A 15,352-nucleotide genomic window follows, 5' to 3' on the forward strand; every position below is an offset into this window, starting at 1 on the left:
ACCTCAAATTTATTGTTTACATTCATATATTTGCTATACTTTTTTTTTGCAATTATAATCAGTATGGTATAAATTATAGTTAGATATCAAAATGGTAAATAAATGCAGTAGATAAAGATAATAAGCCTTTGCTCGGATATACGGAGGTCGAAAAGGGGCAACAGGCTAGTTGTCACTTTCCTTTTTGACTTCACACGTGTGCCTGTGCTCCCTCCTGTCCGAGGATTTGGAATGGACTTTGCTGAAATATGAAAAATCTTTCCGAGAGCCTCCTCCATTACGCGAATATTATACTGAGCAATCTATAGAAGCCTCTTCCATTACGAGAATAGTGATCGAGCAACCTATATATAATTAAGCCTCCTCCATTACGAGAATACTGATCGAGCAACCTATAGAAACCTCCTAACCTCTTAATTACGAAAATACTGAGGAACCTAAAGAAGCCTCCTCCATTACGAGGATACGTACTGAGCAACCTATAAAAGCCTACTCCATTACGATAATACTGAGTAACTTATAGAAGCCTCCTCCATTACGAGAATACGTACTGAGCAACCTATAGAAGCCTACTCCATTACGATAATACTGAGTAACTTATAGAAGCCTCCTCCATTACGAGAATGCATACTGAGCAACCTATAGAAGCCTACTCCATTACGAAAATACTGAGTAACCTATAGAAGCCTCCTCCATTACGAGAATGCATACTGAGCAACCTATAGAAGCCTCCCATACGAGAATACTGATCGAGTAACCTGTGAAAACTTCCTACATTACGAGAATACTGCGAGTAACCTATACAGGCACTCCATTACGAGAATACTGAGGAACTTATAGAAGCCCCCTCCCATACGAGAATACTGAGCAACCTATAGAAACTTCCTCCATTTCGAGCTAGAATACTGAGCAGCTTTATATATAAGCCTTAACTGACCCCTCTTAATTTTGTCCACTTCTGAACAATTATTTTTTTTGTATAGGGGCACTGTTTAGCGGGCTGTTTTTTTTCCTTATTACATTTTTTTGCCCTTGAACTGCTTCTTTTACTGTAAAAAAAAAAAATGTGTTCGCAGGATCATTGGGTATCGCTGAAGTGACGCTGCGTCAAATCCGCGATTATTCCGTGAGGCGAATCGCGGCCTGTCACCTGCATAGCTCGTGAACGCCAGCCCCAGCTGTGTGGGCATGTGGCACGCTGGACACAAGTCTGCCCTGCCCACAAGGTTATACCCGAAGGAGGCCCCTGAGTGGAGGAGGCCAGGATGCCCACAAATCTCGCGTCTGGAGCACGTCGATGTCTCTCTTGCTGCTGGATATTTGCTATGGGAGAGATGTCCAATGGAGACCTGCTCGTTGTGGTGTGGCCGAGATTATGTGCCCCTCGGCGTGTGCCCACATATCGATTCATTATTAATAAAGAAGGTTTCCTGTTCTGCCTGAGTCCCCCGTGCAGCCATGGCCGCCGCTCTCTGTGTGTGGACGAAAACAATGTGCGGGTGCTGCCACCTGTACCAGGAATGTCCAACATAAACTAGTTCGACGGTATCGTGTCAATAGTAACTTTTCTGGATGCTTCAGTGCCCGTTGTGACGCAGTAATTGATTAGTTAATCTAGAATGTACAATTGTTTCGTGTGCTGGTGACCTGAAAGTTTGTGGCTGAAATAAAAACTTTCATTGTTTGAAGTTGGACCTTGTGTATTCCTCCGCCATGACACTTGTTGATGGTGATCCTTGTCGTGTGTTATAAGAGCGAGGCATTAGCATGGGTGCTGCAGCGTGTGGGCGCCCCGCGGCCATGAGGGCGTGAGTGACCCGCGCCATGGCCCGCTACGGGACCGACGCCGCCAGCGAGGCCAGCCGCCTGCTGCACACCCTAGGCGAGGCCGCCCGCCCCTGCCCCGGCCCGGGCAGGGAGGACTTGCCCGCCGCCCCGCAGGACGCCCCCGCCGCCCGCCAGGACGAGGCGCCCTACGGTCGCATTCTGCCGCGCGGGGCGGGCAGCGGCGCAGGCGCGGGCGGCGGCGCAGATGCTGTGGGGTCCGTGCCGCCGCTGAGGGTCGGGGCTATCGAGAGCCTTATCTCGGGCGGCAGTGACGGCAGCGGCCAGCCGCACCCCGCCCCGCAGGTGTACCAGGTGCTTGACGCGCGCCGCGTGATCGCCGCCTCCAAGTTCGCCACGCCGCGGCAGCCCGACGCCCTGGTGGTGGCCAGCAGCGCCGCGCCGACCCCCGCCTCCAGCCAGGCCGTCAACGGCCAGCCCGCCCCTGCCCCCACTTTGGTCACGGGCGCCACCTCGGCCCCAGCCACCGTCGGCTACGCCCACATCAAGCCCACCACCGTCGTCAGCAGCAAGGCCACTGTTGGGTCGCATCTCATCAATGGGGGCAGCCCCGGGGTTGTGCCGCGACCTGTCAATGGCCAGGTCCCGCTGTACTCTGGCCACGTGAGGTACGAGCCGCCGCCTGTGTACGGCCGAGGCGGCAGTGCCCTGGGCAGCTCAGCGCACTCCAGCCCACGCTCCAGCCTCAGCGGTGGGAGTCACGATTCTCTTAATTCCGGCCAGAACTCGCGAAGCATTCCACAATCTTTGACGCACCATTCCGTTGACTACGTTGTGAAGCCCGGCTACGTGGGGCAGCTACACACCTACGAGAACGTCAGCTCCTACCAGCAGTACGGGCCGACAGGCAGCCTGGCCGCCACTGTCATCGAGAACAAGTATGCCAGCCCGCGCTCCAGCATCAGTTCTCAAGACTCCAAACATTCCAGTCCGCGGAGCAGCTTTGTACATTCCTTGCAAGGTTCTAGTCTAGACCGCACAAGTTTAGCCAGTCAAACCATTTTGGAGGAAGGCTGTTCCCTCCGTCCTACTCTAAGCAACAGACACTTGCCGCCACGCATTGAACAGGACTTGGAGGGCAAACAATTTGTGATCCCTAGAAATAACGCGTATGTGCAGGAAAACGCGCGCCACAGCTCACAGTGGAGCGTAACCAGTGACTCTGTTAGGCATCGAGGCTTATATTATGACAGTCTCCCGCCGCCACCAGTGCCACCACATTCTCTAGGCCTGACCCGCCCCACTACACTTACCCCGGTAGCAACTCCCAGCCCCACTACCCTCCCTCCACCCCCACCCTACCCTGGCAAGGCTCTCAGCCTCACCACAGACACAGTGACCTCTGTCGCCTTCCCCCTGGTGACCTCCAACCACAACTACGCTAACATTGATGTGCTGAAGAGTGTGTCAGGTGCTGATCCCCCCCCGCCCCCACCTTACCCATCCTCTGTGGTGCGCCAGTTCCAGAACTTAAGCCTAGGGACCACACACTCCCCCCTTGGTTCCCACTCCCCTGCGTCCTCCACTCCGTCCACTCCCTCAACTCCCTCCACCCCCCAGAGCCTCTTGAGGGCTGGGGGAGTGCTGCCTCCCCCACCGCCTCCCTACTCCTCCTCAGTGGTTCACGCACAACAGCAGCATCAGCAGCATTTTGTGGTTCCTCCCCCTCCACCCCCGTACTCCTCCTCCCTGGTGCGAACAGTGACCTCAGTGCCATCGTTCATAGGTGGGCAGGCTGTGCAGGTGCCGCCGCCCCCTCCCCCATACCCGTCATCCGCTGTGCGCCTTAACAATAACAATAACAACAACGCTAGCAGTAATAACAGTGTGCTAAACAACAGCACTACTACCACCACCACCATGAGTCAAGCCAGCACCCCAAGTGACCGCCTGGCACAGTGGCAGCACAAGCTAGGTGGGGGAGGTCACACCATGCCCCCCACTACCACCGCCACTGCCATGCCTGTCGGTGCCCCCTCCACCAGTGTCTCCCCGCTCCCCATGGCCAAGCCTCTCAGCGGAAAGAATCTCCTTCCCTACAATGTCACGGCAAAATCAATGGTGAGTAACAATTTCTTCCTTACTTTTTATCATGTCATTTTTTTTTACAGCAGAGGAAGCAGCTCAAGGGCAAAATTAAAGGAGAAAAAAAAGATCATTCATCTGCCCTTATGAAAGAGAGTATAGATGAGTGTCCAAAAGAGAGGTCAATTTTGGGTGGAGGGGTGTCTCGATTCTCGACCTTGTTTTCATCAACACACTTGACACTGCCTCGCCAAAGTCAAATAATGTAAATTATCTAAATAATCTAATCAAATAATCTAAAAGCCCAGTAGATAGTCCTCAAAGGTTGAAGAATGGGAGGTTATGCTGTAGGAAGATAGTGTGAAATTCTGCTTTACTTGCATCACCAGCTTTGTTTTTCATGGTTCCAGGTTTTGAATCAATATAGATATTATTGTTGATTGTTTACACCAGCAATATAGGTTACGCAGTAATTGTTAACATCACTTAGCTGGCAGGTCCATGCTAGAAATGCCATAGTTTACAATCACTGAGCGTGTTCTTCAACTAATTTTTTGCGCAACCAACCAGTTTTTCCATTCATTTGTCCCCAGAGTCTATCAGAGCACATAAATAAATAATATAAACCAATATATAAGAGCGTAGAGGTAAATGTAAACTATCCCCGTGAAATTGGGTGGAGCAGGCAAAAAAGTTGGTGCAGGGGATGTGTGTTGGTGCGCAGGACAGTGTGCAGTTGGTAAAGATCTCTTCAAAACCCAAATCCATATCAGGTACACCAATGAGGGTTTGATGATGTCGTACACAACAAAAGTACATGAAGAAAAGAATTAGGTTAATTTTAAAGAGGTTTCAGAAAGGTAAAGACAGCATGGGCCAAGCAAGATTCATATATCACAGCAGCCACTATAAATAAAATTTGCCTGTGCCACTAACAGGCTGTGGTCAGGGGTTAAATTGAGCAGACTTAAATAGTGTAAATGGTTAGGTGCATAAATGGTTAGATGCAATATCAAGATCAACTTAAGAGGAGATAAATACTTTTGTTAAAAAAAAAAAAGTATAAATAAGGAAAAAGTTTTATTATTGTTTTCTAGAAACGATCTACCAAACATTTGAGAGCTTAAAAGTTTGTAAATTAATTACATAACTATTCAGGAATCAGATGTAACAAATAAGAAAAATTGCCCTTCTGACTTTGAAAGAAAAGAAAACTGCCAAAGCTAGACACCTTGCAAATATAACATACAGCATTGTAAGAAGTTATGAGAGGATATTGATTGGCAAAACTGACTGGAAGGGATTATGTTCAGCCATAATGTCATATGCATCAGAAATTTTACTGTCGGTAGTATGCAGAAGAATCATATAATTTGCAGAAAGGAAAAAGAAAAAAAATGTATATTGCACTATTTTATAAGCTCTCTCTTGCACCTATTGAAGTGGTATGTTGTTATAGCTACCTAGACGGGGATATTCTCTGATCAACTCTGCTAATAAATGTTATGAATTGAAACTAGAATGATTGTATGTTTTGGAGAAAGCATTTGTCTCCTTTCTTGCATATTTAATGATAATACAGACATCCCTCACCATACCGTTGGGTTATGTTCCCCAGATATCAATAGTAAAGGGATTGATTTTTTTACCGATAGCATTATGACAAAAAAATAATGAATCTATTATTAAAAGGACCCAAGAAATTCGAGAGCGTTCAAGAGCAGAGTATCGAGACATCTCTCCTGAAGTTGTCCTCTTTTTTGCCCACTCTTCTGAACTTTTTTTTTTTATAGGGGCAGTGTTTAGCAGGCTTTTTTTCCTCATTACTTTTTTTTTGCCCTTGAGCTGCTTCCTTTACTGTAAAATTACATTAGGTAGGTAAAGAAAAGAAATAATATAATGATATTAAAAGAAAAGAAATATGTGATTCAGGCAGTAATTTCCTGTCTCCCCTCCCACTGATGAGTCACCTTCACTGAATGTATGTCAGAGGGGTGAGTCATGCTCTCCCAACACCTTGAATGAGAAACACAAACCCTTTGGCTGTGATAACAGTATTTCATCTGCATCAGTAAATCTGTTCTGTATAGTGTATTGTACTTTGTATGGGCTTAATAAATCAATTAACTAAAACATGTACAACTGTGCATGTTGAAGTTGGCTTGGAGCTGAGCAGTAGTATAAAGGTATTATTGGTGCAGATAATAGATTCTGATAAGTGAAGAAAACTTGAAATAAAAGTTAGTCAGGGTGCAGATAGGAGAAAGTGTGTGAGATCTGGGGGTGGGGAGGTTGCCCTTGATCATCTTCCCCAGTGCTTTCTCACAGTAATACTAGATGACGAATTCTTAAACTGTGACTTGCCCCCATGGGATACACAGGAACTTTAGAGGTTATGTGATGTGTCAGAGAGTACTTGTTTGATACAATGGTCTACATCACACACACAGTGCTGATGGGGGCAGGGCAAGACCAGGTCAACACTTTGTTCTATTTAGCTTGTCATCTCAAGTCTACTGTCTGGCATGGATTTGGCCTTCACTTGTAGCCTGGTAATATATAGTCCCAGGTCTCTTTCTGCCTCTGTGGTGGATAGTGGACTTTTTCCCATGTGGTATTGGTATGCTGGATTTCCCCTTCCAAGGTGCAGGACTTAACATTTTTTTTCACTGAATTGTAGCAGCCACTTTTTGTTACATTCCTGTAGCTTGGTGATGTCTTTTTGTAGGAAATCCACAGTCAAGGGGTTAAATTGAGCAGACAAATAGTGTAAATGATTAGGTGCATAAATTGTTAGATGCAATATCAAGATCAACTTAAAAGGAGATAAATACTTTTGTTAAAAAAAAAAGAATAGCATAATATGAAACCCAAATTCATAGTCAGCATCCAGTTGAACTGCTCTTGCCCTGATAATGTGTGTGTGTGTGTGTGTGTGTGTGTGTGTGTGTGTGTGTGTGTGTGTGTGTGTGTGTGTGTGTGTGTGTTTACCTAGTTGTATACAGGATCTGAGCTTGTCATGTGATCCTGTCTCCATATCTACATTTATCCAGTTTTTCCATGAACTGCTGCACACTCTTTGCCTCCACTACCTGTTCTTCTAGATTAATTTAAGTATTTCTATATCTATTGGGGGAACTGTACTTTTTGAGTTGAGATAAATTCCCTTTTGCAATTTTTTCTGTTGTTCCCTTGACTCCATGACTTTACTGCTCCTTTTGAATAATTGATGTTTTATCTCAAGGTGAAGGAGGTGTATATGAATTTAATCAATATACCAATGTGATGACTAATTGGGTTATAGTTGGGTTAAGTTAGAAAGCCTTCAAACACATAGCATACATCAATGTAATGTAAAAATCAACATAGAAAGAGATCACTTTTTTATATATGATAAGTCTGGTTAATGAGAAAGCATATATGAATTTATTGAGTACACTTATATGCTGATTGTTTGGGTTTTGGTTAGATTAAATTGAGAGTATCTGAAGACTCGTGACGGGCTGCAACTTACCTGAGTTATCCCCTAAAAGTAACAGCACAAAAATACGTTTTCTCGAGCCGCTCCCAGAGAAGGCAGACACAAGTAAATTGAAATCGGTGTATTTGTGGCTGCTGCTGTTCTTCTTCTTCTTCTTCTTCTTCTTCCACCTCCTGCTCCTCCCCCTGCTTTTTATTTCTTCTTCTTCTTTTTCTACTACTACTACTACTACTACTACTACTACTACTACTACTACTACTACTACTACCACGAAATTCCTTTTACTATTGTACTAGGCAATCAGTACTATTTATAAAGCTGCACTATTTTTATATGTACTGAAAGTGTGTGTGTGTGTGTGTGTGTGTGTGTGTGTGTGTGTGGCCCGGGGCAGCAGGCGTCGCGGCACCATCTGCTAAGTGTGAGTGGCGCCGCGGATTCCTGCTGGACTGGGCGGGGCGGGGCGTGGCATGGGGCCTTGACATTACACACACAAGGACACACACACACACACACACACGAGTTGAATGCTTTACCAGTTATGTGTCTCCTAAGAATGTAAAGCCTATGTTTTTAAATATTTCGGTGCCCAAGTACACATATTTGACAAGGCTTTCGTAGGAGTTGTGTGCCTTTCCAGCAGTAGTTTTATGACCCTGGTGGTAGTTTGACTCTTCTTCTGTACCGTAAACCTGAAACAACACTCATTAGAACCCGATTGATCTACTTTTTGGCCTTTGGAAAGAGTTGATGGGAAGAAATGATGTTGGATGCTGATGGAAGGAAGAGAAGGGAGGAAGGAGTGAAAGTAAGATGCTGTGGTAGTGTGGATGACTGTTGGGACCGAAGGAGGATGGGAGGAGGAGGAGGTGGGGAAGGATATGGGGGTATGGAGGAGGTTGGGAAAGGATATGACAGGAATGTAGGATGCTAGGATGATTGGGAATGATTTGAGAGTATGGAGAAGAATTGGGAAGGATGAAAGGTAAAGGATGGTGTAGAAAAGGATGTGAGAGGACTGTAGGATATGAGGAGGATTGGGAAGGATGGTCGGAGGTGGGGAAGGATGCGAGGCCGTGAAGGATGTGATAGAATTGTTGGATGGAAGAGATGAGGAGGAGGGGAATAGGAGTGAAGATGGTAAAGGATGAGTAGGAGGAGGAGGAGGAGAGTGAAAGGAGAAGGAATGAGGAGAGTTAAGGATTCTGAGGAGGAGGAAGAAGAGGAGGAGGAGCTGTGACGTTTGGCGACGGCCGGCTCAGCTGACTACAAGTATGCAAGGTGAACTGGTCCTCCTCCTCCTCCTCCTCCTCCTCCTCTTGTTCTTTTTCCTTTTGTTCTTCTTGTAACTATTTTTTTTCTACTTTCTTCTTTTTCAGTATTGTACTAGCGTCATTTTTTCCTTTTTCATCTTTACTTTTTTTGTTTTTCTTGTCTTCTCTCTTTGTTGTTGTTGTTGTTGTTGTCCTTTCTTCTTCTTCTTCTTCTTCTTCTTCTTCTTCTTCTTCTTCTTAATAATCCTCATCCTCATCATCAACTTCTTTCCTTTTCTTGTTCTCCTTCCGCTCCTCCTCCTCCTCCTCCTCATCATCATCATCATCATCCTCTAAAACCTCATCCTTTTCCAGCTTCTTCAAACTATTTATGTCCTTAACTACATTTATTTATATATATAAGAATGCCACAGAGAGAGAGAGAGAGAGAGAGAGAGAGAGAGAGAGAGAGACGGCCCTATGACGATTGATCAAATTTAGTTCTCGTTCTGTCTAGGTATTCCTCCTCCTCCTCCTCCCCTTCCTCCTTCTCCTCCTTCTCTCCTACTCCTCGTTGTATACCTCCTCCTTCTTCCTGCTCCTCTTCGTCTCCTCCTCCTCTTCCTCCTTCGTGTTCCTCTTAGTATTTTTTTTAAGGAGTTTGTTGTGAAGGTGAATTGGCGTTATGGTGTTGATGGTGATGGTGTTGATGGTGATGATAGGAGAGGAATAACATGAGGAGGATGTGCAAAAAGGATTTAGAAGGATTTAGGAATTATAAAGAGGCACATGAAAGAGGAGGAAGGAGGTACGAAGAGGAGCAGGGAGGAGGAGGAGGAGATACAAAGAGGAGGAGCAAGGAGGAGGAGGAGGAGGAGGTACGAAGATGAGCAGAAAGAAGGAGGAGAAAGGAGATACGAAGAGGAGGAAGAAGGAGGAGGAGGAGGTACGAAGATGAACAGATAGAAGGAGGAGGAAGGAGATACGAAGAGGAGCAAAAAGGAGGAGGAGGTACGAGGATGAGCAGGAAGAAGAAGAAGAGGGGAGGAGGAGGAGGAGGAGGAGGAGGAATAAGACAATGATAGCAGTGAAGAGAGATGAGGAGGAGGAGAAGTAAAAAAAAAAAAAATAAAGGAGGAAGGGACGAAGGAGGGGTGAGGGATTGTGGGATGATGATGAGGAGGAGGAGGAAAAAATGTAGAAAAAGGACAAGGGTTTAATATTAGTTTTATTTTCTTCCTCTTCTTTTTTTTCTTTTTAGTATTTTTATTTATTAGGACGAGGAGAAAGGAGAAGCATAAAGTTAATAAATAAATGAATAAAAGAGGAAGAAGAGGAGGAGGAGGAGGAGGAGGAAGCCTTGGATGATGGCAAACCTCTCATGGCTGACATTCCTGACATTCCTGACTGCGCCACACACATGCTCCTCCTCCTCCTCTCCTCCTCCTCCTCTGTCCACGCATCTTTCTCTCCATTCTCCCTCCCCTCCCTCCTCTCCTCCACCTCCTCCCCACGCATCCTCATCTTTCCCCTCCATCTCTTTCCCTCCTCGTCTCTCTCTCTCTCTCTCTCTCTCTCTCTCTCTCATCCTTCCTTTTCCTTTCACAAATATTAAACAGGAATAGTTAATCATTTCTTTCTCACAGTGTATTAAATAGCTTGGCTGGTGTGTGTGTGTGTGTGAGAGAGAGAGAGAGAGAGAGAGAGAGAGAGAGAGAGAGAGAGAGAGAGAGACTGCTAAGATTGTTCCTCGTTATAAATATAAATAATTGTGAACCTATTATTATTATTATTATTATTATTATTATTATTATTATTATTATTATTGAGTTTAGTGGAAAAATCTCTATCTGTCTACATCTATCTATCTATAAATGGAGGAAAAGGAAGAGGAGGAGGAGGAGGAGGAGGAGGAGGAGGAGGCCTTTGTACTGGTGTGGGGGTGGGCATTGAGTGACGGCGCCACCACCATCACCACCAACAACACCAGCAATAACACCACCACCATCACCACCAACAACACCAGCAATAACACCACCACCATCACCACCAACAACACCAGCAATAACACCACCACCATCACCACCAACAAACACCAGCAATAACACCATCACCATCACCACCAACAACACCAGCAATAACACCACCACCATCATCATCTCAGCTCTCATCTCAGCTCTTGGCAAAGGTATCCAACAGTGCAGTCACCACCACCACCACCACCACCTCCACAGACTCACAAACACACGAGTTACTTCGGAAACAACACACACACACACACACACACATCATTTTTGTCACGTTCACGCTTGCCTCAGTTTTGAAAATCCTCCTCCTCCTCCTCCTCCTCCGCTGCCTCTTCTTCTTCTTCTTCTTCCTTCTCGTCCACCTCGTCCTCCTCCACTCGGGCCCCACAAAGCCTTGGCCTTCCTCCTCCTCCTCCTCCGTTCTCCCCGTTCACAACAACCTCCTGCCCATCAACCACCACCACCACCACCACAATCACCACCACCACCTATGATACTTTTCTGCATATTCTAGTGTCACGATTATCGAGGAGAGAGAGAGAGAGAGAAGGGAAGGAAACAGAAAAGAAGGGAAGGGAAGGGAAGATTTAAATAGAGAGAGAGAGAGAGAGAGGGGGAAGGGGGGGTTAGGGGCAAGGCTTTGTGGGGCCCGGAGTAAGGGCAGGAGGAGGAGGAGGAGGAGGAGGAAGAAGGGTGAAGGCCGCTGGGAGAGAATACCGCAGGAATGTGGGGAATGTTATGCCCCTCACCTCCTCCTCCTCCTCCTCCTCCTCGTGCCACCCTTGCCCACATGTCTACTCCTTCTCCTACTCCTGCCCTCCTTTCTACCCTCCTCTCCCCTCCTTCCCTCCCTCTCTCCCTCCCTCCCTCCCTCTCGTCAAGTGTGGAAGTAGTTTGTCAGATGTCATCCATTGAGAGAGAGAGAGAGAGAGAGAGAGAGAGAGAGAGAGAGAGAGAGAGAGAGAGAGAGAGAGAGAGAGAGAGGGGGGGGGGGGAGGCAAATTTCAGTTCTGGTCATCTTACTGTGGAATGGATATCAAAATGCTAAAATCGGCACAGAGGAGGATGACGAAGATGATTCACGGGTTAAGAAACTTGCCATATGAGGAAAGACAAACAAACGTTCATTCTCTAGAAAGGCGAAGGGTGCGAGGAGACCTGATCGAGGCTTATAAAGGGCTTTAATAAGAGGGATATTAATAAGGTTTTGATGATAAGAGAACCGGGTAGGACACGTAGTAATGGGTTTAAACTGGACTGATTCATATTCAACAAGGACATGGGCAAAAATTGGCTCACTAACAGAGTGGTGGATGAGTGGAACAGGTTGTCAGTCATATTGTGAGTGCCAATATGATAACATTCAAAAGTAGATTAGATAAATTCATGGATAGTGAAGTTAGGTGGGGTTAGGGTCACAGGAGCTGCCTTGTACAGACCCACCGGCCTCTTGCAGACTCCTTGGTTGGTTTTATAAGACACTCTTGCTTCTAACATCAGCTCTTTCTAAAGGTCAAAGAGGGGATCAGTCGGGTTCTAATGAGTGTTTCTTCAGGTTCATGGTACAGAAGAAGACTCACACTACCACCAGGTTGTAATACGACCCCTTATGTTCTTATGTTTCTCTTCCCTCCTTCCTTTCCCTTCTCTTTTCCTTACTTTCCCTTCCCTTTTCTTTACTTTTCCTTCCCCTATGTCTCCCTTCCTTTTCTTCTCTTCGCCGACGTGTAGATTTGAACGTTCCTATGATGCCCTGATAAATGTGACGGAGATGAGCACCGCCGCCTGTGCTCCCAACCTTACCTTTACCGATGCTCTCACCTTCAAGTGTTTGTTTGTTGAGTAACGTTACCTGACCTCCCCCAGCCTTACCTTACCTTACTTTCTCTTCCCTTCCCTTCCCTTCCCTTCCCTTCCCTTCTCTTCCTTACTTTCCCTTCCCCTTTCAATACTTTTCCTTTCCCTGTATCTCCCTTCCTTTTCTGTTCTTTCCTTTTCTTCTCTTCCTTTCTTTCCCTTTCCTTCCTTTCCCTTCCCTTCTCCTTTCCCTCTCCTTCCTTTCCCTTGCCTTCCCTTTTCCCTTCCTTTCCTTCCCTCCCTTTTCCTTTCCTTCCCTTCCCTTTTCCTTTCCTTCCCTTCCCTTCCATTCCATTCTATTCCTCTCCCTTTAATTCCCTTCTCTCCCTTTCCTTTCCCTCCCTTCCCTTCCCTGCTCTTCCTTTCCCTTTCCATCCCTTTCCTTATTATTATTGTTATTATTATTATTAAGATCCGTGAAAGGAGAAAGGAAAATAAAGAAGGAATGGGAAGGAGAAAACTGTAAGGTGAAGGAAGGGAAGGAAGGAAGGAATGGGAAGAAAGAAGGAAGTAAACGATAAGAGGAAGGAAGGAAGGAAGGAAGGAAGTAAGTTAGTTAGAAAGGAAGGAAGGAAGGGAAGGAGGGCTTAGGTAAGGGTGATCTTGGTATAAAATTACGTAGGCTTATACTTTGGTAACTAATGGCTGGAGGAGAGGAGGAGGAGGAGGAGGAGGAGGAGGAGATGAGGGAGGCGAAGGAGGCTGGATGCCGGGAGGAGGAGGAGTAGGAGGAGGAGGAGGAGGAGGAGGAAGGCCAGTGGTTGGTTGGGCGTCGGAGGGGTTGGGTGTGTGATGGTGTGTGTGGGGCTGTGTTTCTCTCTCTCTCTCTCTCTCTCTCTCTCTCTCTCTCTCTCTCTCTCTCTCTCTCTCGTAAGAAGTGCACCGCGTGATGAAAAGAATGTGACAAAGTTTTGGAAATATTATAAAAGTGGTGATGATTGTGGTGGTGGTGGTGGTGGTGCTGTATCGTGGTGGTGACGGTGGTGATGAAACTGGGAGATGAAGATTGAATTCCTGACAATTTTTTTTTTTCTCTCTCTCTCTCTCTCTCTCTCTCTCTCATTATATCTGTATATTTATCTATATCCGCTAGGCTGAAAATGTGGATATTATGGATACCTTTTGAAAGTAAATTACCTGATACAATTACTTAAAGGGTGATGGAGAGCGGGGCTTGACGTATTTGTGAAAACCACCACCACCACCACCACCACCACCAGACTCGTGACGATAACTTGCTCTGTTCAAAGAAGAGAGGGCGAGGAGGGAAGGAAGGACGGACCAGTCAGTGACCAAAGGACAGTACAAAGAAATAGATAAATGAAAGTACAAGCTCAGTGCCACAAGTGATATATAAGTAAACCATCGCCGCCTAAAGTACAAACTGAGTGACGTAAGTGATATATTAATGAGGCATCGCCGCCTAACAAAGTACAAGGAAAGTGACATAAGACTAAGTAATATATTAGTGAGCCATCGCCGCCTAATCAGTTACAAGCACAGTGACATAAGTGATATATACCTATTAGTAAAGTGTCGCCGCCTGGACTCTGTATAGTAGTGGATTCCTCTCGCCTTCACCCTCACAATGGCTTACGGGTATAACTATAGTCAGGTAAGTGAGTCTGGATGCTAGTGGATCCTGTTGTAGAAATAAGTGTGTATTAGGAAGATATTAACTCCAAGTGTGGAAATAATTGATTTGTTACATTTATTGATATACACATACATATAACAGTATACATATGTGGTCTCAAAAGGATGAAGGTAGGCCTACTTTTGTTGAGCTCACGCCAAGCCTGCTGTATTTTGCCTTTACGTTACCTTACATTACATAGTGACAAAAACAATACCCAGTGATTTGATACATTTATTGATATACACATACATATAACAGTATACATATATGGTCTCAAAAGGATGAAGGTAGGCCTACTTTTGTTGAGTTCACGCCAACCCTGCTGTATTTTGCCTTTACGTTACCTTACATTACATAGTGACAAAAACAATACCCAGTGATTTGATACATTTATTGATATACACATACATATAACAGTATACATATATGGTCTCAAAAGGATGAAGGTAGGCCTACTTTTGTTGAGTTCACGCCAAGCCTGCTGTATTTTGCCTTTACGTTACCGTACATTACATAGTGACAAAAACAATACCCAGTGATTTGATACATTTATTGATATACACATACATATAACAGTATACATATGTGGTCTCTAAAGGATGAAGGTAGGCCTACTTTTGTTGAGTTCACGCCAACCCTGCTGTATTTTGCCTTTACGTTACCTTACATTACATAGTGACAAAAACAATACGATTTGATTTGATACATCTATTGAGATATACACATGCATATAACAGTAGTTGAGTTCACGCCAAGCCTGCTGTATTTTGCCTTTACGTTACCTTACATTACATTATACTAAATTTCCGTACACTATAACACATCTAGTACACTCTTATTGCCTTATAATACACATAACATCTTGACCCAGTGAGTTAACAGGTGACTGGTTGGGGAAGGGAGAAGAGAAGGCGGGAAGGGGAAGAGAGAAGAGGGGGGAGGAGGGGGATGGGGGGAGGGAGTGCCATGTGTTTGTGTCCCTTGCGTGTTGAGACGTCTTCTATTTTTCATTTATTTTGCTTTATATATTTTCCCCTTTTTAGTTTCTTTCTACTTGCCTTGAAAAACGTATGTGTCCTTTTTCTTTCCTTCTTTCTTTCTTTCTCTTTTTCTGTCTTTCCTCCCTCCCTCCCTTCCTTTCTTTCTTTCTTTTTCTTTCTTTTTTTCTATGCCTTCTTTCCTCCCTCTCTCCCTCCCTTCCTTTCTTTCTTTTTCTTTGTTTTCT

At 45.3% G+C, this 15,352-nt stretch overlaps 1 protein-coding gene across 1 annotated transcript in view; it reads left to right on the top strand.

Annotated features, from left to right (window-relative positions):
• Positions 1-1,490: 1,490 nt before the first annotated feature.
• The window catches only part of LOC126987885 (zyxin-like), a 28,845-nt gene continuing 14,983 nt past the window's right edge, over positions 1,491-15,352 (top strand). The window contains exon 1 of the mRNA XM_050845359.1: positions 1,491-3,906. Coding sequence (XP_050701316.1) covers positions 1,825-3,906 — 2,082 coding nt within the window. The 5' untranslated portion in view covers positions 1,491-1,824. The remainder of the gene's footprint in view (positions 3,907-15,352) is intronic.

This window comes from Eriocheir sinensis, chromosome 67 (genome assembly GCF_024679095.1).
Source record: "Eriocheir sinensis breed Jianghai 21 chromosome 67, ASM2467909v1, whole genome shotgun sequence".
Lineage (NCBI taxonomy): Eukaryota > Metazoa > Arthropoda > Malacostraca > Decapoda > Varunidae > Eriocheir > Eriocheir sinensis.